Source organism: Panthera onca, chromosome C1 (assembly GCF_046562875.1).
Source record: "Panthera onca isolate mPanOnc1 chromosome C1, mPanOnc1 haplotype 2, whole genome shotgun sequence".
Taxonomy (NCBI): domain Eukaryota; kingdom Metazoa; phylum Chordata; class Mammalia; order Carnivora; family Felidae; genus Panthera; species Panthera onca.
In genome coordinates this window covers 99,862,163-99,887,288 of record NC_138346.1, presented here as the reverse complement: position 1 = coordinate 99,887,288, position 25,126 = coordinate 99,862,163, and the positions used below count along the sequence as shown (strand labels likewise).

The window sequence follows — 25,126 nt, the reverse complement described above, 5'->3', positions numbered from 1 at the left end:
TCACAAATACTCCTTTGTTCAACTCTATCTCATTTTCCAATTCTACATTTTCCACATTCCAATTTCCATTTCAATGCAAAATTGAAATTGTAGCAACCTAATTAAGAAAAAGAAGCAAAGGAATAAGATTGGGCAGGGATAAAATTTTGGTTTGATCTACTAGGTAAATAACCTATGTAGTCAAAATGCTGGCAAAAGGTAAAGGCAAAAATAAATCATTAACTGACAAAGGAGCTATGATTACTAGGTAAGTCCTTATTTCTTATTTAATTGGGGCATTTCCCCTGAAGCCTTATATGAAAAACACAAGTGTTGGCTGTAGTTATAAATTTCAGGAATATAAACTGGACTGATGCCATTCTACAATGAAACAGTAGCAGATGGAATTTCATGTGTTCTTTCAAAGACACAAAGTTTTTGTTTAAGTAATAATAATACCACTTTATCTCTGAGTTTTTGTTGGCCATGGCCAAGATGAAACCAGACAAATCAAATGAAGAAAATAAAGGTTTTTTTGCATGCTTTTTTTTTCTTGGTTCTCACCCATTGGAATCATGTGAGTCTGGCTATGTTTCCCAACCAAAACTTACTGCTTCTGTTACTGCAAAAACTATACGATTCCTTCTTTGTAGGTTCTAGTAACAGCTTACGTACCCTTTCCATTTCAGGTGTTAATGACTAAATCATTACCAGCCATAGATTGCTACATATCCCTTGTCTTTGATAAGTGACCCCTTCGTTGATAAATTGTTTAATACTACTTTGAATGTGCCATTTTTTTCCAATTGTAATTCTGATCCTGATTTGTACAAGTTACTTGCAATTCATATGAGGAGACCCATCCACAGGACACACTGAGGAAAAAAAAGGCTAAATGCCAAATGGGTGTAAATTCTTGTGAGACTTAAAGGTACAGAGAGATCAGATTGCGTTGCCTAAAATCAACACTCAGGGTTTCTAAGAAGTGGGTTCTATCCTAGCTGCAAATATGTATGCACAAGTACTGCCCAAGAATAAGAATGGCTGAGATTTGAGAACACTATTCAGGAGAAACTAGGTATCGTCTATTCTAATTTATTTTAGTGCGATCCATGTCTAAAGTTGTTCCTCACAAAAATGTTAAAATAGCAAAGTAGTACACACAAAAAGTTATGTGACTTCCTTCAGGTACAAAAAATCAAGCTAACTGAAATGGGCAGGAGATAAATAAAAGAATCTTTAATATGCATCTGCTTAAGAGTTCTCTTGGATAATGCACACACTTTTTTAATTACATCTAATAGGGGCTCTTACTCATGGAATGAAACTTCCTGTTTAATTATATTATATTATTTACAAACAATGTATTTCTACAAATTGCATTCCATTCCATTCCAATAAAGGTTTGGTTCTTTGTCTTTATTACAATGATTAGAAAATCTCAGTGCAGAACAGATGGAGTTTTCAACACATGTTGTTTTATATCAAAAACACTTAGAAACATAGCCTCAACACAAAGCACTTACAGAAAACTAATATATAATCATTGTGTTCAGATTAACATGCTATTCTGAAAAGTAAGCTGATTTCATCTATTTGTGGTATATCAATTTAGACAGATAAGATTTCCTGAGTATGCTACTGCCAGTCATAGGGGTCTATGGATGACTTTTCCCCTTTATTTCTTATATCTCACTGTCAAGTTTCTTCAAAGAGTTGTCTATATTCATAAACTTTTCTCTTCCCATTTACACCTCTATCCACTGCCGTCCTGCTTCTGGTACCACAAATTGACTGATTTTGCTTTCATCAATTTCTGGTAGCAAATCCAACAGTAACTGTGGAATCCTTAGCTTATTTGACTTCCAGAGAATCAGCATTGTTATTCTGTCTTCCTCTGGCTTCCATGGCTGCCCCTCTAATTTTTTTCTCTTATCTGCCATAGTCCAGTTTTACTGAGAGTTAGTAAGTGCTCAATAAATATTTGTTAAATCAATGAATGGATGAATGAGACGTCCTGTATCCAAGAGAAGGAAGGAAAAAAAGCAAAAATAGGCATTTTGTGTTATTCTCAGTGAGCAACCAAAAATGTACCGATTTCCATCTCTTGAAAGGGTATTGTTAATGCCGTGAATTTTTTCTCTCACTTCTTTCTTCTTGTCATTCTTAAAGCTCAATGCACAGACCATTTCTTCTATTAAGTGACTCTATATTCCTCTATCCCATTAGAATTAATTCTTTTATTTATATATCTATTGACCATGCTCCAAATGGTTCCTTATATAATAGTTGTTTACAGTTTTTCACTCCAGTAAGTTGGAAATACCCAAAACATAGAAACCCTATTCCTCATCACATTGTACTCAGATAATCCTGGAAAGATATGTATATACTCAGTAACTATTGAATTGAATATTGAGGAAGAATTCCTTAAAAATACATTTATAAATCATTTAGGCACAGTAGTTCCAATATTTCATATGCTCAAATAACTTAAAGTGATAGTCAATTTTTGTTTCTAGTTAATAGGTTCAATACTTTATGAAATTTTTCAAAGCTGTAAACTTGGCAGCTGTGAACTTTAGGGTTTTTTTAGCAAAACATTCATGTGATATTTTATTTAGTTAAGTTACTATGTTAAGTGAGCCAATTTATATGAATAACATTAGATGCATTTTGTGTGAATTATGTTTAAAGTGATACTTCATTTTGAGCATGATGTTTTATTTTTCTTCTAAACTTCAACTCTTTAAAACACATATTTTATTTTCCTTGACTTTCCTTAGGAATTGAATAATACTACAAATACAAAGAGGCTTTAAAATTATACTTTTAAAGACTTAAAATCTCGACATAAGTGCCTTTGGTTGGGATTAACAGCCACACTCACAGATTGGCCTAGACTTAAAAAGTTTAAGCCATGCCCTTAAATGTGCCACGAAAACATTTTATTATCCTTTATGTGACTCCTTCTTGAGTCTTTTTTTTTTTTCCCTATGATATTTGCTAAAGGCAAATTTCAATAAACAAGGTGGAAATGTTACATGTTACTTCTGGAGTCTTCCACACACACTATTCAGATTGTAATTGATTTCTGTAAAGTTACAAGAAGGAAATCTCCACACTAGAATGTCACATACATATTGCTGAAGATCACTGTGCTGTGGTGAGTGTACTGAAGGGAAAAGAGAAGGTTTGGAATCTGGGAGCTGATGGAATCTTGGAAAAGCAAAGTGATAGAAGAAAGTGAAGGTATTGTGTGGCTCTTGAAATACAGGTTGGGGATGACAGGCAAAATATTGAGGGAAACATTAATGACATCTGAATGGCCTAAATCCCTCTGTCAAACCTTAACACTGATTCCCTTGGTATAGTTCCTTCTCTTGGAAGTAAAGTGAGGACTGAGGTAAGTCTGTGGTCAGAGTCTTTGCTTGAGGAAATATACCAGGGAAATCTAATGGCTCGGGTCCATAATGTATGCCATTCCTTAGGGAACGATGAAAGGCACTGAAGTGAAACAGGTAAAGTAGATCAGGACTAAGCACTGGATTTGAGGACACATATTCAAGTGTCACCTCTGGCACTCATGAACTTTAAGGCCACGTCCAAGTCACCTATCCCTGAGTCTTGGTTTCTTCTGTAAACAAATAAATATGCTAGTACTGTGAGGATTCAATCACATAGCACATTTGGAATTTGCTAGTATGCCTAAGATAAGATAAGATAAGATAAGATAAGATAAGAATAAGAGCCAAGGGACTGAGTTTCATTTGAATGGCAAAAACTCTAATTTTTCAATTTCTTTTTTGGAAAGTGTCAGGCCTACAGACTTATTATGGAAGACTTTTGTTATTTCTTTGTCTTTCCTGTCTCTGACACAGTGTTCACTCTCTACTGGAATATATATAATTTCATTCTTTAATTAAGAAAATAACCTTATTTGTAAGATAATGGTCTTTAATTTCTCTTTTGTCAATTTTCTTAAAAATGTAATGCCAAAAATTACACAAAGTCACGCAATATGACATATCCTATGTAAAGGATAGAGACCCAAATCATCTTGTTCAGTGGTCAAGTCAGTACATTCTACACCGAGTTGACTTAGAAGTTCCTTGGATAACATTTTGTTACCCAAGGTAGCATGCTAGCACACTGTGAGGCACCAATGTTCCCACTAAATTAAGTTTTGCATCCCTGATGTATGCATCACTAGGAATGCCTGCTCACTGGGTCTGTCACCACTGTTTACTAGCGACCCAAACCAGAAGCCAAAAAATCATTCTTGACTTCTCATCTACTCCATCCTTTTAACCACTAAGATCTATTTTGCTGCCTCGTCAATTTTAGAATCTCCCCTCCTTCTTACTGCTTTAACCCTGGTACTATTGCTCATTATCTCTTGACGGAACATAGAAAAAGCCCCCAGCTGCTCACTGGTTCTTTCTGCTATTTGATCCCAGCTTTATGCTGTACTCAAAATGGCCTATTTATATGGAAGATCTAATGCTGACACTCCCTTACTTGAAAAGCTCTATTAGTTTCCCCCTTTATGAGGTGAAAAAATAATCAAAATCCTGGATTATTTTTAGGGTCACCATCCCTTGGTTCTTGCTGTCTTCCTTTTTCTCAAATTTTATGCCCAAATAATATCAAGCATATTTTAGTTCCCAAGGTGCACACGGAGCTATTTAACTTTGCTATGCTTTTGCAAACTGTTGCTTACATTTCCCTAATTTCTTCTTTTTAAAGTATTTTAATTTCAATTCCAGTTTAGTTAACGTAGAGTGTAATGTTAGTTTCAGGTATACAATACAGTGATTCAACACTTCCATACATCTGGTGCTCATCACAAGTGTACTCCTTAATTCCCACCACTTATTTAACCCACTCCCCAACCCACCTCCCCCTTGGTAACCATCAGTTTGTTCTCTACGGTTAAGAGAGAGATAAGAGTTTCTTGGTTTGCCTCTCTCTCTCTTCTGTTCATTTGTTTTGTTTCTTAAATTCCACATATAGGTGAAGTCATATGGTATTTGTCTTTCTCTGACTGACTTACTTTGCTTAGCAAAATACTCTCTAGCTCCATCCATGTCATTGCAAATGGCAGGATTTCATTCATTTTAATGACTGAGTAATATTCCATTGTATATACACACCACCTCTTTATCCACTCACCAATTGATGAATACTTGGGCTATTTCTTTCTTACCTACTTTCTTTGTTAATCTTTCAGTGTCAACTCAGAGGGTTTCTCCTTTAGGAAAATGTTTGCAAATGCCTAGAATGGGCTAAATCTTCTTTGTTCTTATAGAATCCTATGTTTACTCTGATTTGACCGTTTACCACGCTGCACTAACATAGTCTCTTCATCCCTCAGGGTCTCACACAGTACTGACAATATTTTGAAGATAAAGGGCATCTCTTACCCAGCTCCTCTACATAAAAGATGGTTAGTTCTTGCTAACTAGATTCCTGGAACTACCTAAGTTTCAAGTTTGTTCTCCAGATGTTTCTTTAATTCATTGGGCCATCTCAGGCCCCACCAATAACTTACCTTTTTGTCAGCTTCTGACACTCTGAACCAAAGAAACCTACTTATTACTCTGCGTGTTTGAATTTTTTAAATTTCATACCGTAATTATTATTGATATTTCCAAAGTAGCTTCTGCTACTCCTCAGAATAAACTGTGGTCTCTAAAATATTTTATTATTTGATGCTAGCATACACATAAAAAATATAGATATAGATATACATGTGCACATATGCATATAAATTTCAAAGGTTACAATGTCTCTTCATTAATAAAATAGCTACACCCGGCAAAATGTTTCTCTTAATGTAAGGTCCTCAAAGTATACTTTGTTTAGTTCCCTGATGTATCTCAGCACCCTTACAAATACTTGGAAAGTAGTAAGTCTTTAATAATATCTGTTTAATGATAGACTGGATGAACAAAAGAATGAGGTAAGTGATTTACTTTTCTTACAGAATTAAAAATATCGACTCTGAGGTAGAAAGATTGCATTTGGCAGTATTGCTCAAGAAATAAAATTTATTTTCTAGAAGAGCCTTAGCTTTATAATTTCTAATCAAATACAACTAACTTAGTTTAAATCTCGATGTTTTGCCAAGATCAGTTGTGGAGTCTGAAACCTAAGTATTAACCTCAAGCTTTGAATCTTCCCCAGAAAATCTGTGCCTATAACCTAGCTGACAATTGGTGGATGCTAAAATTGGATAGAGATTTTCATTACCTGATTCCTTTTTATATTCTTAACTCTCATGAAAACTTGATTCAACAATAACTGCAAATAACTCTTTAGGTGGGTTTTATTTTGCTCCCCATGCAATGGCTTTTAAAATGTGACAGACTGTTCTTAATGGGAATGACTAAAATCAAGTGGCTTTCAAGTACTTTTTCAACAGTAAAGGTTTTTGTTTCTTCTTTTCCACAGTCAGAAAAATTCAGAATCGAATTCCAGGGTGACATAAGGTGATCATTCACTTTCATTAGTTAAGCATCACCAAAATAAAATCTATCTAATCTGAACAAAATGTATGTGTATGTGTACACACACACACCAAATGTGGAATCATATTAGTAGACATGAATCACAACCAGTCAAAATACGAGTGCATGCAAAGACATGAAATCATGAAGGCAATTCTGAGTGAAAATAAGAAGAAATGGACCTCTAAGTCTTGTTCTAGAACGAATAGAGTTCTTTTACAGATTTTGTATAAAAATATGTCATTTGTGTTCTTCTGAAACTAAATCTATTCAACTCACCTTCATATAACCAGTCAGCAATCCCATTAAAAATAATTCCTTCTTTTCCGGAAGATGTCAGCCGCAATGAACTGCTCTTTATATCAGGTTGATAGTAGATATTATTTTCAAAAATATAAATCTGGTTCCAGAAACATATAAAGCAAACCAAAAAAGAAAGAAGAAAAAGAAAAACATACCAACATATTAGGAAGTTTTTAAAAAATACTTTCATACTAAAAAAATACTTTCATGCTATAGAATAATAGCTGAGGACCTAAGTGTCGTATTATTTTCCTGCTTTCTGTTTCTTTTTATTTAGTGCACACATTTGCATTGTTTTCAATTATTAACGGCACTTTCCTTCCTTATCATATCAGTATCAAATTATGATTTAGAAACTACATAGTACTGGTATTTAAGCTTTGATATCTGTTTTTTCTACAACAATTTTTCATCTATTTCATCTATTTTTTATACCACAAAATTGATTTGGGTTTTACTAACTCTTTGCATACTTAAGAGACTGATAAACTGTATCAGATGCCATTTTAGTAACAGCCAACAGATGGCTTAAGAGCTTCAATTTGGGGTCTTTTACAAAAATGGACTTGGTCATCAATAAGATAATCTCTAGAGAATCTTTCTGATTCCATCCATCCTGACTCACTAATAGCCTGATGAAAGGAAAGGATGGCAAAATTCCCTTGAATTGATTAATGGAACACATCTTGCTATGCCCCACTCTTTGCTGGCAAATCTTTCCTTAATAGCATAGCAATAATAATCAATGTGTGTTTGAGGGTTCAAGAGAGAGTTTTAATTGGAACTCATCACAAAGTCTTCCAAAATAATATCATCATCAACAACAGCCCCCACAATAGGAACAACAGTAGAAATTGAGCAGAATCTGTCGACACAAAGGGATGTGTCTTTTTTTAAAAAAATTTTTTTTTAATGTTTTATTTATTTTTGAGACAGAGAGAGACAGAGCATGAATGGGGGAGGGTCAGAGAGAGAGGGAGACACAGAATCTGAAGCAGGCTCCAGGCTCTGAGCTGTCAGCACAGAGCCCAACACGGGGCTCGAACTCACGGACCATGAGATCATGACCTGAGCCAAAGTGGGACGCTCAACCGACTGAGCCACCCAGGCACCCCAGTGATGTGTCTTTAATAGAGAAAATTCAGGATAAAATTATCTATAACCCATATTTGATTTTTTTTATTTTAATTTTGAACAATCTCTATATCCAATGTGGGGCTTGAACACACAACCCTAAGATTAAGAGTCACATGCTCTACTGACTGAGCCAACCAGGTGCCCTACATTTGAATACTTTTAATGCAAACCTTTCAAACTGCTCGTCCATGTGATAATATAACCTTCAGGGAATCATGTTTCATCCACATGTTGGGGGGAGTAGAAGACTGTCAAATGGAAAACAAGCTGATATCTAGACTGAACATTCTACTAGGAAGGTAGAAGATGGTTAGTGCCCTTGGGTTCCAGCATGCTACAGGACCACTGCACAGTAGCAAACAGAGCAAACACAAGAACTTCTGATATAATCCTCTCATTAGGTCCTAGATTTTAAATCTCGGTGTGAAAAATAATGAAAACCATATTAATATCCAGAAAATCTCATTGATATTCTACTTTGATTCTGGTGATTTGGCAAGGATATAAACAGCAGATCTAATTAATCATTCCAACACTACATGTAATTTGTATTACAGGTAAGAATGCCAATGTAAGGATGAGGATTTGGGGGGAGGGTGGGGAGAAAGACAGCTATAACAGGGTGTTCAAAAGAGAGGGCTTTATAATCAGGCAGCCTAAATTCAAAATTTGAACGATTTTGACAGTTTTCTTAAAGTTTTTAAATCTCAGTCTTCTCTTTTATAAAACGTGGGACGTCTCACACCTGCCTTAGTGATCTGTTGTGAAGCATACATGACATAATAAATGTAGCACATATAATACATGACTATCACTAGAAACACGAGCTAATTTGGTTCAAAATCCTAAGCTTTTTGGAGGCTACAAATTTTAAATAAATAAAACAAAACAAAACAAAAACCCTCTCCAGCTTCAGCTGATGTGTAAATTCTCCCAAACTATTGGCCAGCATTGCATATTATGTTGGTAAAATATGGATTAGGAGTAGTAGTAATATACTAACAGTAGTAGTGTTCTACTAATAATGAAAGAAGAGAGGTAATAACAAATGACACTTGCTGCTTTCATTTCATTTAGAAAGTTTTCAAGTGAAAGAAAATACATTTATTTATTTTTTTCTTTTTCAAATATTTATTTTGAGAGACGGGGCACATGCGGGCAGAGAGAGAGGGAGAGAGAGAATCCCAAGCAGGCTCCACTGTCAGCATGGAGCCGGACGTAGGGCCCGATCTCACAAACTGTGAGATCATGACCTGAGCCAAAATCAACCCACTGAGACACCCAGGAGCCCCAGAAAGAAGTTCATTATTGAAATCACATGCATCATACCTAGCTTAAAGCTTGAGAACTATACCTCAGGTGTCTTAAAACTGGGTGGAAGTTGGTTTTAACAACTTGCACAATCCCTTATAACCAAGGAAAAATATTAACTTTATTCCAGCCATCTAGAGCTTAATTTAAGCTTTACATCTTTTGTCAACTACCTCTTTTTGCCTTTCACAAACAGGCACACACAAAGTGCCTTCACAAACTGGCACACAAAGTCTTCCCTACATGGAAGGAATACCCTTTTTGTACCTGAATCTTCTATTAGGGCTTGTGAGCAACAACAGTTCAGATCACCTACACCCAGAATACTTAAGGACTTGTGGCTATTCTTGGGGGTAGAGGTGACTTAATCCAAAGTAATGTAGTTCCAGATCCTCAGCTTTCTGAAGGGAACAAACTCTAAGTCAAAACAATTGATAAAACCTCCACGATTTCAGCAGATGTATAAATTATCCAAAACCATTGACCAGTAATTACATTTATATTTGAAGAACAGATTGGATGATATTCAGAATCCATATGAAACTGACATCTGCTTCAATGTAAAAGAACAAGCAATATGGAATCTGAATTTTAATGCCATTTGCTGAAAGCTTAAATACCAGGGAATGTCCACAAGATCTTTCTTCTATGGACGAAAAATTTGTAGCTGCCTTCATGAAAATGTACATTTGTAATCTTCTGACCTCTTTTAAATAGCCAAAGTTTTTCCTTGAATTATATTAGTTTCAAATAATCATCACAAACTCTAACTATTAGCTTAACAATAGGAGAACTGCAAATATTCACAGGTAGTACATGGGCACTCTGATAGAATTAAACTGGATCGAAATGTCAATCATCGAGGACTTAAACTAGATTTAAATCACATTGAAAATATGACAAACTGTAATGCTATTTATCCTAGTGTTATTGATTAAGCTGTTTACTTTTTTTTTTTGATGCTGTTAATCAATTCTTTCAATGAGCCACCTAAACAGTATAACAAATAGGAATGGATAGCTATTTTACCATTTAACTCTTCAATTTACAAAGCAAGCCAACTACACAGTTTTTGAAAATCAATGGTCTTCTAAGTTTTTTTTTTTTAAGTTTATTTATTTATTTTGAGAAACACAGAGACAGCATGTGTGGGGGAGGGGCAGAGAAAGACAGGGGGAGAGAGAGAATCCCAAGCAGGCCTCACCCTACCATCACAGAGACAGATGCAGGGCCTGAACCCACAATACCATGAGATCATGACCTAAACCGAAACCAAGACTTGGAAGCCTAACTGACTGGGCCACCCAAGAATCCCCAAAATCAATGGTCTTAATACACTTACAAAATTATTCAAAACTGGTAAAGACATCAGAAAGGCAACAGGAAGACAAAGTACTATGTGCCGACTCATGGCAACAAGTATGTAATAAACGTTCCAAGAAATTAATCAGTGTGCTAGTTGATAGGTCATTCTCAAGTTATTGGACATAGCATGTGTCACTGCTGAGCAGGCATCTATAAGGGCCAATTATTCACCTTTTCTTTCCACTGCCATAACCACCCGCAATGCTTCTGATGGTGGGCACCCATTGGCTTTGATTGCTGTGAAGAAGCTTGGAGCACATAGCCAAACTGTGATGGACACATAGTAAGAAGTGAACATTTAATGTTAAAAGTCATTATGATTTTGGAACTGAGAGTAATGACAATGTACATTAGCCTACTGTGCCTGATTCAACTAGAGACAATGCCTGATAGCAGCAGACTCTTACAAACTTTTAATGAGCTTAGAAAAACAGCAAAATAAAACAGGAATATAATTGAATATCAGACCTATTTTTGCTGAAATGTTACTGAAAAGTTATTCCACATTCACTGACTGTCATGATAATTTTAAATTAGAAAATTGTGAAGGGGCACCTGGGTGGCTCGGTTGGGCGTCCGACTTCAGCTCAGGTCATGTTCTCACAGCTTGTGGATTCGAGCCCTGCATCAGAGTCTGTGCTGACAGCTCACAGCCTGGAGCCTGCTTCAGATTCTGTGTCCCTCTCTCACTCCGCCCCTCACCCACTCATGCTCTCTCTCTCTCTAAGAATAAATAAAACAAAGGGGTGCCTAGGTGGCTCAGTCGGTTACCCGTCTGAAATGAGTTGAAGTCATGATCTCAGGTCCATGAGTTCCAGCCCCACATTGGGCTCTGTGCTGACAGCTTGGAGCCTGGAGCCTGTTGGGATTCTATGTCTCCCTCTCTCTCTGTCCCTCCCCTGCTCATGCTCTGTCCTCTCTGTCTCAAAAATAAATAAAAACATTAAAAATTAAAAACAATAAATAAAACGTTAAAAAACAAATTAAAAAAAAAAAAGAAAATTGTGAATTACTCAAAAATCCCCATGCAGTGTAATGGTGTTAGAGGATATGAAACAGTCTAGTTGGGATAGTATTTGGGTTGCCTTTTACTGTGACTTGCTTTCTGGGAAAAAATTATAATTAAGAAAATATACCAGATAACAGATATTGCTGGTAGGAATGTAGTGAATGGAGTCCTTTCTTATGTTGATTGTAGAAATATAAAGTAGTATGGCCATATGGGAAAATGATATGGGAAATCTCATCAGCTATCCCAAACCTGGGACCTTCTCTTTTAGGGCAAAAAAAGAAAGAAAAATCACAAATAAGTAGGAAATGCTGACGGATAATATTTATATCAGCAGTGTTTATAATGGCCAAAAGGAGAAGTCAAAGTGAAAACCCATCAAAGCAAATACCTGAATGGATTATGATTCATCTGCATCATGTTATAACATTCAGGTTTTGAGGAAAACAAAGTAGTGTTATGTGAACTGATGGGAAGAAGTTTCACTGAGATATTGTCAAAGGACAAAAGACATAAAAGTTATTTCAATGTGAACCCATTTTTTGCACTAAACAATAGCACTACTTATACAAAATTATACTAGCAGGAATATCACCAACAGATATACATTGGTCATTCATTATCTGTTGTAGTTAGTTCCATGCCTGCCCCAATATAGTCTTTTATAACTGTGGGCCATTCAAAGCCCCAAATTCCCATTTCCCAGACTCTCTTGCAAACTAATCTCATCTTCTTTGCTAGATGAGTTTTAGTTACTTTGTGCAAAAAGAGAGTTGGTAGATAGGAATTGAAGACATTTGCCATTAACAGTTGGTCTAACATGTCAACTTAAGCCATAGTGGTTCAGTTGTAGTTTAAAATATTTATACATATTATAAATAAACACATATATATAAACATGAGGAAATTTAAGGATACCTATATACGTATGTATTATATTTACATACATGTGTATATATCCACATATAAATACATGTATGTATGCCTGTGACTCTGCAAGGATATATGCTAGCCTTTTAATATGGGTTTATGTGTTGGAAAGTAGCTATACAGTAAGAGAAAGGAATAAGAAACAGGTAGTCAAACAGAAAAGACTGGGAAAATATGCTAAAAAGACTTGATTACATTTATACGTGTATGTAAAGTATAAAGGTTAGTAGATGTGTAAAGTACCAACAATAATTTCAGTGATAATAAAAAATGACAGTGATACAGAAATTAGGCATATAGGCTCTACATGAATAGTAGGTGATTCTTTATATTAATTTTTTTAAAATATGAAACTAATGATAAAGGATGTTTTCTTGGAGTAGTAGGGTTTTTCAACCTACTGACATTAAGGACTGGATATCTTTTTAAAAATTTTATTTATTTATTTTGAGAGAGAGAGAAAAAAAGAGCATGAAGAGGGAAGGGGCAGGGAGAGAGGGAGAAAGAGAATTCCAAGCAGGCTCCACACTCATGGCAGAGCCCAACACAGGGCTAGATCCCACACACTGTAAAACCATGACTTGAGCCTAAATCAAGAGTCCAAGGCCTAACCAACTGAGCCACCCAGGTGCCTTGAGGCCTGGATATTTCTTTGTTGTGGACGACTACCCTGACATTGTGGGATGATTAGCAGCATCCCTTACTGCTACATACAAGATGCCAGTGACAGCCCTTTCTCTCAGTTGTGACAACCAAAATTGTCTCCAGACATTACCCAATGTCCTCTGGAGGGGAAGGACAAAATCACCTCCAGCTGAGAACCAATGATTTTGAGGTAAATTGTTTTGCATGTGTATGCTCCATGAATAAAATAATTTAGTTTAATTCCGTAAACTTTTAAAAGCCAATTTGCAATTTGTTGTCCAAAAGTACTCTGCTAAGTGTGCCTGGGGCTTATAGCCTGGGGCTATAAAGATTTTAATGTGTAGTCCCTATGTTCAAGAAGATTATAATTTTATGTGATGGGCAGGTAAATTCCTAAATTTGAATGAAGAAAAAAAATACATATTACAGGGCTTAGGCATGAGTGGCAGAGCTCAGGGTGGGGGAAGTGACTCATGAGACATTTATAAGATACTGAATGTAAACAATGTCATAAAAGACAAGGAGTGATTTCATGGGATTAGGAAGGTAGAGAAAAGAAATGTCTAAGGGACATTTCCCTTAGAACTAAGGGAAACAGAATGGGCTAAGGGAACAGAATGAGCTAAAGCCAAAGGTGAACAACTGGAAATTTTAGAGGAACTTTTTTTTTTTTTTTTTTTTTTTTTTTTAAGATTCAGGAACACTTCCTATATACCTATGACTGTCTAAAAATTGGGGTGTCTGATTAGCTCAGTTGGCTAAGTGTCCAACTCTTGATTTTGGCTTGGGTCATAATCTTACAGTTGGTGAGTTCGAGCCCTGTGCTGACAGCATGGAGCCTGCCTGGGATTCTCTCTCTTTCTCTCTCTCTCTTTCTCTGACTCTCCCCTTCACTCTCTCTCAAAATAAATAAATAAAATTTAAGAAATAAAAATAAATGTTAAGATGGTGGTCAACCATAGAGCAGCTTGGATGCTAGACCAGATGATTTGAATTCCGTATTTTTTTTTTTTTTTTTTTGGGACAGAGAGAGACAGAGCATGAACGGGGGAGGGGCAGAGAGAGAGGGAGACACAGAATCGGAAACAGGCTCCAGGCTCCGAGCCATCAGCCCAGAGCCTGACGCGGGGCTCGAACTCACAGACCGCGAGATCGTGACCTGGCTGAAGTCGGACGCTTAACCGACTGCGCCACCCAGGCGCCCCTGAATTCCGTATTTTCAATAACTGACAGCTATAAGTTGTTTACAAGCAGATGAGTAACTAGGAAAATATTTAGGAAAATAACTGGTGGCAATAAATGAATTGAAGGTGGAAATATGAGACCCCTGGCAGAAGGATAATTCAAATATTCTGCTTAATAGGTGTAATAATTATAAACATGGAGTAATTATTCCTAACATATGATGTCCTGCTTATGTCTAAAACATTTGTGAATTCCATTTGAGTATCTCTCAGTTGGATCCTTTAAAGCTTCACTCTCCAGAGTCAATTACTGCAGTTTTAACACTACTTTCATACCGTTCAAATCATAGGCAGTTTTCACCTTTTACCCTGCTCAGTGAGAATCTGAACATTCAGTCAACCATGGCCTTGGCTCCTTCTGGCCTCTGAACCACCAATTATACTCCAACTTCATCATACTCCCTGGCCCAACACAGGTTCCAAAATTCGTGTGGAACCTTTGCTTGCCTTTTGCTTTCCAAGAACAGATTTTTAATTTTCAATCATATATGTCAGTCAGTCAGTCAGTCAGTCAAGGGACATATACAAGAATGCTCATAGCAGAGCTCTTTATAGTAACCAATAATGATATTGTGAGTCAGGACAAAGATTATCCTTGGAGGGGAACAGTGACTAGTAAAGGACAGAAGAGGGGTTCTGATTTCTATTCTGGATGCTGTGTATATGAGAAAGTACTACATCTATATTAAAACTAAAGAAAAAGGAAAAAAAAATAATATGCAGAATATTTATGTGTAACCACAATTCATTTAAAATACTACCAAAAAGATTACCAATATTTCACCGAAAACTATAGTGCATCATTCAACTTCATAAAAATTCTGTTTCCTTAATTTGCCAGGATGTAATAAATTCTGAGTGTCCGTTTATATAATGCAAAGTAAAGCTATGAGCACAAGTTAAATAGTTTGATTACCTTTGACATTTGGCTTTGAATAAACCTCTCTGTTGGTTATAGAGTAGTGCTTTCATTTCTCTGCGGGACCATCTCTCGGCTATAGAACAACTCACTCAAATCATTCATCTCACCTTTGCACCAGTACCTGACATTCTAGAGATATAATCACTATCAGAGAACACTCATCCCTTGACATTTGCAATTATTCATATCAGGAAGCCCTTTCAAAGAGTTCCTATTTCCTCAAACCTTTACAGAACATTATGCATTTTCAAAGAAGTGAAATATATCCCTTTGTCTTAAATTCATAATTTTGTAAGTCACTTCCCAGTTCCAAAGCCCTTGCATCCATGCCTCTTTAGGAGAAAAATGGACCCCAGATAAAAGTTAGCAAACAGACAACTGACAGTAAACTCCAATCAGTGAAATGTAACAATGGCAGACTATCACTTGGAAATGTCAGTCCATCAAACTCATCTAGGATAAGAGAAGGCCTTATGGTAAATAGCACATTTTGATAATTGAAATTAATAAAAATATTTATGGGTCTCCAGTAATAAAATGGGACCTATAGAAGACAGTTATAAACATTATTACATTATTAAAAATATCGTATGTACTGATTTATGTGTCAAATGCTAGAGGATGGAATGACCTAGTCACTGTGTATCCATTTCCCCCTCTACCCCATGTTCTCCTCTTTCATTTCTCCCTCACCACCCACCTGCTTCCCTTTCTTCCCTTCTAGTTCTCCATCAAAAAACAAGCATGTATGATGTATCTGGTACCGTTTATATTCTAGGCACTGTACTGAGCCTCGGGCATATAAGGACAAGATCTTACGATCTAATGTGATTTCCCAACACAAGCACACACAAGTTAACTAGGTGTGGTAGACAACAAAACATAAAGCCAATGTATGGGGACTGCTTAATATGTGTCATGGCATTCGAACCTGAAATGGAACATAAAAAGAAAAGCAAGAGAATGGGATTTTTATCAGAGAGACATGAGACCTAATCCTGGTAGATCTCTTTATAAAACTGGGCACTTCAGTTACTTCACTTCTCTGATAGTGTTTCCTCATTTAAAATGTGGTGATATTACTACTTTTCATGGTGGTCTACAGGATTAAAGAAACCTAGAACAGATCATGAATGTTGCTGTATGTACCTGCACATAGATGCTCAACTTTTACAAAACTAATTGAAGCTAGTAAGTATTGGTCATAAAATATTATTATAATTTCAGGAAAATCAAACAGTCCTATCCAGTTACCCTAAAAAGAAGCTTAAGGATTTGAAGAAGGTGAATTAATTACTTTATCCTCTGTTTCTCTATATCATAATGTAATGTACATAATGTACTTTTTTTTTTTTTTTCTTATTTGGCCACTTAGATCTGACTTCCATTTATTTTGGAGGATTCTTGCATTATGCGAGTACTGGGGCGGGGTTGGGGGTGGGGGAGCAGAGCCTAATCTCTAATCTTAAAGACAAAAAGCCAGATAAACTCCTCTAGGTCATGATTCCACCTATGACTTTGAATCTTGAAGGAATAAAGTTGCAGCTGAAAAATAAGTCACACGAGCAACAGCAAATTCTTAAGGGTCCAGCAAAGGTGGAGGCAGGATGCCCACTGATATACTGCCAGTTCAGCAGCCTAATCATATTTCCTGCGGCATCCCAAATTTTCCTGAACGCATTCCAGTGTTCAACAGTGCCTGACTCCTCGTGACTCCTGGTCACGGAATTCCAACCTTCTCACTGATTCTGACAGGTTTCAGCTATTCTTTTAGTGAATTCATTTTCTCTTGAAATGAACCTGAGTATTTCTCTTGCTTACTTCCAGGAATCCTAATTGCCAGATGGCAAGCAACAGTTTTAACAGCCACCTCATGGGTAAGGAAAGCCCTTCACCGTCTTGTGTTGGGAACAAACTGAGTTAACCCCTCTTTTTTCTGCAGCTAGCTGTCCTCCCTTTCATCCACCCCAAGATTTGCAAAAAAAAAAAAAAAAAGCAAAAAAAAAAAAAAAAGCATGGTGCATATGCACTTTAGCCTCTGTTGCTAAAACAATTTGTTTTTGTATTTGTATTATGACTCCTTTTATTTCAAATGGGGACTCCTACATTCTTAAAATAGAGTCCCTGAAGGAAGGTTGAGGGAGACTGGAAGAAATTCTCATATGCTTATCAATGAGTCTGTGCCTAATGCTTTCCAGTTTATAGGCATGCTGATAAGAAAACAAATTGAAAAATGCAGAAGGTGGAACCAGCCTTGGCTATCTCCCATGCACATTCTCCCACGGCTCTAGACTCTTTATTCCACTTCATGCAATTTCAGGGGATCCTCGGCCACAAATGAAGAAATGTAGGTGTTTGTTTGGCTGTTTTTTGTTTTTTTTTTAAACAATACAGAAACACCTAAATTTTTTTTTTTTTTTTACTATATTCTCCCAAAATAGTGGATATCAGTAAAATGACATAGAAAGGTTGAACTTGGTAATGTAATGTCTATGTCCAGAATTAATTTGTTTATTCTAGTTAATGTTCTTATGAACTCGAATTTAAGTGAGCCAATGATAAACTGAAGATGAGAATCCTTTCAATTCAAGCATAACGTGGGATTCAGAATAAAAGCACTTGAAATATTTCCCTACCTCATGAGGTTCTACTGAAACAGCCATCCGTCATGCTTCTGCATGTCAGTTAATCTGCCTACTGCAACGGGGTGTGATCAAATCCACCTCTGATGTATGTGTAATTGCAACACAGTATACCCAAATCACTTTTTATTTTTATGCATAAAAGCATGTAAGAGGGTACGTAAAAGAGCAATTTCTGACTCTCAGCATTTCATTTTTGGTTCTTTTCCATCAGTTATTCAGTGGTGCCCCTCCCTTCAGGTCTCTACTTCCATCCAATTAGTAAAATCACAAAACTGCATCTTGTGGTCAGCGCTTCAACATAGTCAATGCTCAAAGAAGTATTCTATTACTCAGCATTCAATAAAGAATAAAGCCTAAATTGTTTAGGCTAAAATTATGAGCAAAACATACTCTTCAGGACTCATGTATTAACCCACCTATAAGGCAACCTTTGCCTTTGTAATCTCATCCACTTGCCATCACATATATGTGGGTTTTGTCTGTATTTGCTTTATTTGTTTCTCCCTGAAAAAGGTATTGACACACAAAACAGAAAAATCCACCTTGGACAGATCGGTTATATAGAATTCCCAGCAAAATGGCACTTTTTCAAAAGCTAACGTCAGATGATATTACATGTTTCATATTATTTGAAGACATATGTAAATACTATATATTTACGAATGGGGAAATATTTTTAACTCTCTTAATGAAGAAGGTTTAAAGAGGAAAAAAGACAGCAAGTTACGTGTAGGGTGGGGGGGTATACATGGAGGGGTGATGGTTGTACATTTTTTATTTAACTCATTCATTTGCAGTTCTATAGCATTCCTAATATGTACCACATCTATAATAACACTAAGTCTTAGTCCCTGTTGCTGATGAATTCACAGTTTAAAATAAGAAATATAAGAAAAACGCTAACAAAATATGGCACTTCTGTGATACAGTGATGCATACATTACTGGAATGTAAGCCAAAGACATGAAATATGGATTTCCCCCACTTTCCAGAAGTTTGTGTTAGGCCACTTCACTTTTGTGAAACACCTACCTTTGTACCTGTTTTCACTAACGGAAATAAGTCTGGAGAAAATTTTTCGCTTTTAGTGAAAAAGGTAGGTGCTTTGTAAGGCAAGGTGCTGTAACGTGCACTTTCCAAGAGTGGAGGATGCCTATAGTCCAAAGTTGACTGAGGAAAAGGAGGAAGAGAAAAGGTTTCAGATGAGACGTGGCATTCTAGCTGAGCCTATGAGTTCCAGTAGATGTTTCCAGGCACAGAAAGGTAAAACAATATTCCAAGTAGAGGAAATAGCATGAGGAAAGACAAGTTTAGATGATCTGAAACTGAAAACACAGTGAAGAGGAAAAAAAACAGAAAGGAAAATAAGAGAGATGAAAAGGCAAAGAGATGTGTGATAGGAGGGAGTGAGGCCAGACTAGATATCAAAGAATTATCGGAGAACTAGAGAGAAGTGTGGGAAACATATGAAGATAAGGAGATGCTTTCTTAACAATTTTCCTTTTAGTGGTTTGGATGATCATTCTGAAAACCAGTTCAAACTAAAAACACACTAAAATATTAGTCCACTTGTGAAGATACAAAGGTGTATAGAGTGCCCTGAATATCTTAAATCATGATCCTACTATCTTTCATTTCATTTTGAATTAATCTGAACTATTATTTTCTGTACCCTGTTCTGGTTGAACATTAGGAAGTGAAATGGGATCCCAATGATACTGTAATATTAACTACTAAGGCAAAGCCTATCTCAGAATAAACCTCCAAACACTGTTCCCACATGGGTGTCCTTATTCTACAGGTATTAATACAGTAAACAAATAATATGCCTTGTGTTAAAATGGACTGCTTTTCATATTAGCCATTAGTGGGAGGTAGGTGAGTTTCTAAGTTTGATGCATATAATACTTTAATGTTAGAACAGATAAAACAGTGACAAATAGAAAAGAAAATGCAGTATCATATGATTTCATTCATATTTTGAATTTAAGAAACAAAATGAGGAGAGGGAAAAGAAGAGAGAGAGGGAAGCAAACCAAGAAATAGACCCTTTTACTTTGTTAATTTTCATTTATTTTGAGAGAGAGAGAGCAAGCACGAGGGCTGGAGGGACAGAGAGAGAGGGGGCGGGAGAGAAAAACAATCCAAGCAGGCTCCACTCTGTCAGCACAGAGCCCAACTCAGGCTTGATGCCAGGAACTGTGAGATCATGACCTGAGCCGAAATCAGACACGTAAGGGACTGAGCCACCCAAGCTCCTTGAAATAGATTCTTAACTAGAGAATAAACGGAAGGCTACCAGAGAGGAGGTGGATGGGGGAATGGGGGAAATAGGTGATGCAAATCGAGGAGTGCACTTGTCCTGATGAGCACTGGGTGATGTATGGAGGTGTTGAATCACTATATTGGACACCCGAAACTAATATTACACTCTATGTTAAACTAACTGGAATTTAAATACAAACTTTAAAAAAAAAAAAAAAAGAGAAAGAAAGAGAAAAGAAGATGCTTAGGCAGAGAGCAAGATGGTTTTTAAGAAAGTCCAAACGCAGTTGCCACTGTTGACTGGGTATCATAACACTTGAAAAGATATACGATGGATTGAAGAAGCAGGATTCTGGGGTGCCACCACCAGTGCATACCCATTTCTGGGTTTGTAAATGGAGAATGGGATAAGAAAAGATGAAAAGTGAGCATAGTGTGATTGGAGCTTTCAGGAAAATCTCTATGAAAAGATTTTTTCTTGGGGGGTGGATTTAAAAGTAATATGGAGAAGGATGAAAAAGAGAACTGCAAAAAGGAGAAGACTGAGATTTGAGGAAATGCACCCAGAATTTTTTCACTTATTTCCTCAAAATATTTAGGCTTCAAGTCTGCTGTCCAGAATCCTTCACATAGTTTAAGCAATAAATGTTTTATAATAGCATTTATCCAACCGAAGACCATCAGGCTTCCTTAGGATCCCATCATCGGAACAAGGAAGTCTCCTTGCCCCAGGTTTTGAGATCACCTTCCTCTCCTGGACTTAATCAACTAAATCTCTCACTTATCACTTGTTCTTGGTCATTTCAGTAATCCCAAAATTGTAACTGTTGTTACTGACAACTGATCCTCCACCTTGCTGTCATCAAAATAATAACGCTCAGCACTCCCAGACCTTTTGCCAACCCCCTTGTCCATACTCTTTCACACTACATTTGAAAACAGTCACTCCCAAACCAACCAACTGCCCCTGACCCTGTTTCTTCTCTGAAAGTTCCTTCTATCACTTCGCTGTAACTGAATCTGGTCTCCCTTGAGGGCATCATTACCCGGCAGCCCTGTCTAGTGACACTTGATTACTATCTCACACCTCAAGCTGCTCACTGCTCTGTATTGTTCCTTTAGAACGTAACGTTTCCACCCCATTATAAAAAAATCCTCTTCATATGAGGTTCATGCCAATCAGCTTTACCAATCTCTGGCTCCTCAAATGAGAGAAGTGATATTCTAAAGCACTAGTTCTAACAAGTAGGCATTATATGAAAATGAGTGCCATGGTCGAGGGCAGGGTTCTACAAATTATGGTGCATGAGCAAAGTCTAGCCTGTCTTTGATATTGCATGGTTCACAAGCTATGAATGGTTTTTGCAGACCAACATTTGTGATTTGATGAGAGGGGACACTTACTTGGAATTTCAGGTAAGTAAAAAGATTCCCCACAAGAAAATAATCTCATTAGTAGACATGTATTACAAAACATCGCACTTAATTATGATTTTTAGTTACCTCAATAAAATGTTATGACAATTTGTTTTCTGTCTTGTTACATAAGTACCTGTATAAAACCCTCTCAATTTTACCTGTTGTCCTGCAAAATCAAAAATATATACTATCTCGGGGTGCCTGGGTGGCTCAGTCGGTTGAGCGTCTGACTTTGGCTCAGGTCATGATCTCACGGTTCGTGAGTTTGGGCCCCGTGTTAGGCTCTGTGCAGACAGCTCAGAGCCTGGAGCCTGCTTCAGATTCTATGTCTCCCTCTCTGCCCCTCCCCCACTTGCACTATGTCTCTCTCTCTCTCTCTCTGCCTCTCAAAAATAAAGACAAATAATTTTTAAAAATTAAAAAAAATATTTACTATCTGGACCTTTACAGAAAAAGTTTACTGTCCCTTGGTATAGGGCAATACAAGAAAACACTGAATTAAGCAAAATTATTTTTTCTTTCTTTTTTCTGTCTTTCTATTTTCTTTTTAAAATGGAATTCTTCAAAAATTTCGCTTATCCCATTACGAATCATTGAAATTCATGATATCGCATTTCTTAAATGAACTTGATCATGATTTTTTTTTAAATCAGGATATCTGGCAGGTCTAATATTCTAAGGGAAAAATCTTAAACTGCATTTTAAAATAGGTCCTATTTCTTAAATAAAAATGAACTGGTATCTGGATCATTATTTGCATCCTTAAGGACCAATTATTTTCATAGCTTTCAAATAGCATAGTACTTCCTCTAAGATGTGGGTCAACTCTATGACATCAAAGTTCAGTAGCAATCACAAATCTCATCCCAAAGAAAATAATGTTAAAGATTGACTGGAATTAATGTGATCAATTTAGAACAACCTTTTCATATTTTCTTTAAAAACATGGGTGAGGATCTCACAAACTGACCAATTTGTATTTACATATTATCCTGACTTCAGTGCGAATCTACTCAACTACATGATACTTTAAAAGGGAAACCTCAGTCCAAGACAGGCTTCACTTGTCAACTTTCCATTCTTTTCCCCTTGGATCCACCATTTTGTTATGCCTTTCAAGTCATGCATGAGAACTTAACTCTGATCTTTCTTATCTTGTCTTGCAGGACAACAGGTCTCCTCACATGTCCATGGTTTACTAAAAATCCACAAAAATAATTCTTATCCTGGGGTGCCTGAGTGGTTCAGTTGGTTAGGTGTCCGACTCTTAATTTCTGCTCTGGTCGAGATCTCAGGGTTATGAGACTGAGCCCTGGGTCGGGCTCCCAGATGAACACAGAGCCTGCTTGGATTCTCTCTCTGCCCTCTCCTCCTCTCTGTCTCTGTCTCTCTGTCAAATAAATAAATACATTCTAAAATAATTCTCATCCATACTATTATACAGCTTTTCCTTTAATACCCACAATTGTAATGGGTTAGCATTTCAGTATTTTATTAGAAGGACAGTCACTTCAGTGGACTTCGTCCAACTCAGTCCCCCACACTAGGACATATCCATCCTATGTGCCCCTGCTAGAGTTACCTTAAAACTCCATTTGAGATGCACAAGAATCCAAAGTAACTCTCAATTTATAGTCCCATCAAATATATAGCCACGGGGCGCCTGGGTGGCTCAGTTGGTTAAGCATCCAACTCTTGATTTCCACTAGGGTCATGATCTCACAATTCGTGAGATCAAGCCCTGCGTCGGGCTCTGTGCTGACAGCTGAAGCCTTCTTGGGATTCCTTCTTTCCCTCTCTCTCTGTGTTCCTCCCCTGTTCTCTCTCCCTCTCAAAAAATAAATAAATAAACACTAAAAAATCCCCACAAATATAATGCCACCAGATCAACAGAGACAGACTCCTTCTATCCTAGCATATCGCTCATTCTTTTTATCTTTTAAAATCTCTGATATAACAAGCTAACTTTCCTGAGCAAACATGTCAAATCATTCCCAAGTATCTTTCCAATAACTTTTTTTGTTTTGTCAAGTCTTTTTTTTATTTTCTATGAATAGATACACATCAGTGGCAAACTCTAAATCAAGAAACAATGATTTCAAGAAAACAAACCCCCTATTTTCTCCCTTTAAAAAGAGATGCATAGGGGTGCCTGGGTGGCTCAGATGTTAAGTGTCTGACTTTGGCTGAGGTCATGATCTCAAAGTTTGTGAGTTCGAGTCACACATGGGGTGTGCTTGAGCCCTGCTCCAAGTGAACGTGAGCCCCACATAATGGGAGCACAAGCTCCTCTTTGGGTGAGCCCCACTTCCCTCTCAATCTCAATCTCTCTCTCTCTCTCTCTCTCTCTCTCTCTCTCTCCCACCGCTCCCCTCTGTCTCCATCCTGGGATTCTCTCTCTCTCTGCCTCTGTCTCCATCCTGGGATTCTGTCTCTCAAAGGAAAAAAAAAAAAAAAAAATAAATAAATAAATAAATAAATAATTTAAAGAGATGCATTTAACAAGCCTTATCTGCATGTTACTATGCTATATGCATTGCAATTTTGTTCCAAGTATTTCCTGACTTATCACCTTCTGCTTTTGGATTTTATAGGCTCAGCAGTTATTGAATTTTACTCCAACCAATGATCTAGAATGACTAACACATAGCAGATTCTAACAACAAACTTAGTGTTCTTTCCAAATTCAAGTGCCTGGGTTTTGTTTTTGTTTTTTTCAGTAAATATTTTCCACATTTTATTCACTAGATTTTTGAAGGTCTTGACCTTTGGGAGTAATTCATACCGCTAGGAAAACTGTATGATTAAAACTAGATGAGCTACTGAGATAATTCAGCTTAGGTTTTGGAAATAAGACCCTTAACCAAAATCTCAAAAGTTTACAATGTTCTAGAAAAATGTTGAAACAAATATAAATCACTGATCATTCAAGAGGCACTCTCAAAATGCCTTGTCTCAATTTCTCAAATGTACTAGGAACAAAAATGTTAACAAAAAAAGGAACGTTGTTTATGAATGCATGATTCCACCTAGTGTTTGATGGAAATAAACGATCACATACCTTTAAATTCTAAAGTTAAGACAATTTGATTTTTATTAGTCAACTCACATTTTGAAGTGCCATGTATAAGTTATCATTAGGGAAGTTAAGAAGGTCATGAAAAATATAGAAATGTTGAAAAGGTACAGTTTCTTACTCTCTTACCATTTTCATTGTTCCTGTTGTCAAGACTATCACACATGCATACATGTATACCCTCAAAGCCTTATTACTATTTTTGCTTTTAATGGTTACATGTTTTATACAGAAATGAAGACACAGCTTAGTGTTCGCTGTTTACTTATACATTTAACATTTCCGCTGTTCTTTTGTTCCTAAGATCTGATTTCCTCTGGTATCATATTTCTTCAGACTGAAAGAACATTTCTTACAGCATGGG

The 25,126-nt window shown here is 36.7% G+C and overlaps 1 protein-coding gene across 3 annotated transcripts in view; it reads right to left on the bottom strand.

Moving 5' to 3' along the window:
* Positions 1-25,126, bottom strand: part of DPP10 (dipeptidyl peptidase like 10) — a 1,350,210-nt gene that overhangs the window by 119,447 nt on the left and 1,205,637 nt on the right. For all 3 annotated transcript variants that reach the window (XM_078451370.2, XM_078451369.2, XM_078451371.2), the window contains exon 8: positions 6,771-6,891. In XM_078451370.2, the coding sequence (XP_078307496.1) occupies positions 6,771-6,891 (121 nt within the window). The remainder of the gene's footprint in view (positions 1-6,770; positions 6,892-25,126) is intronic.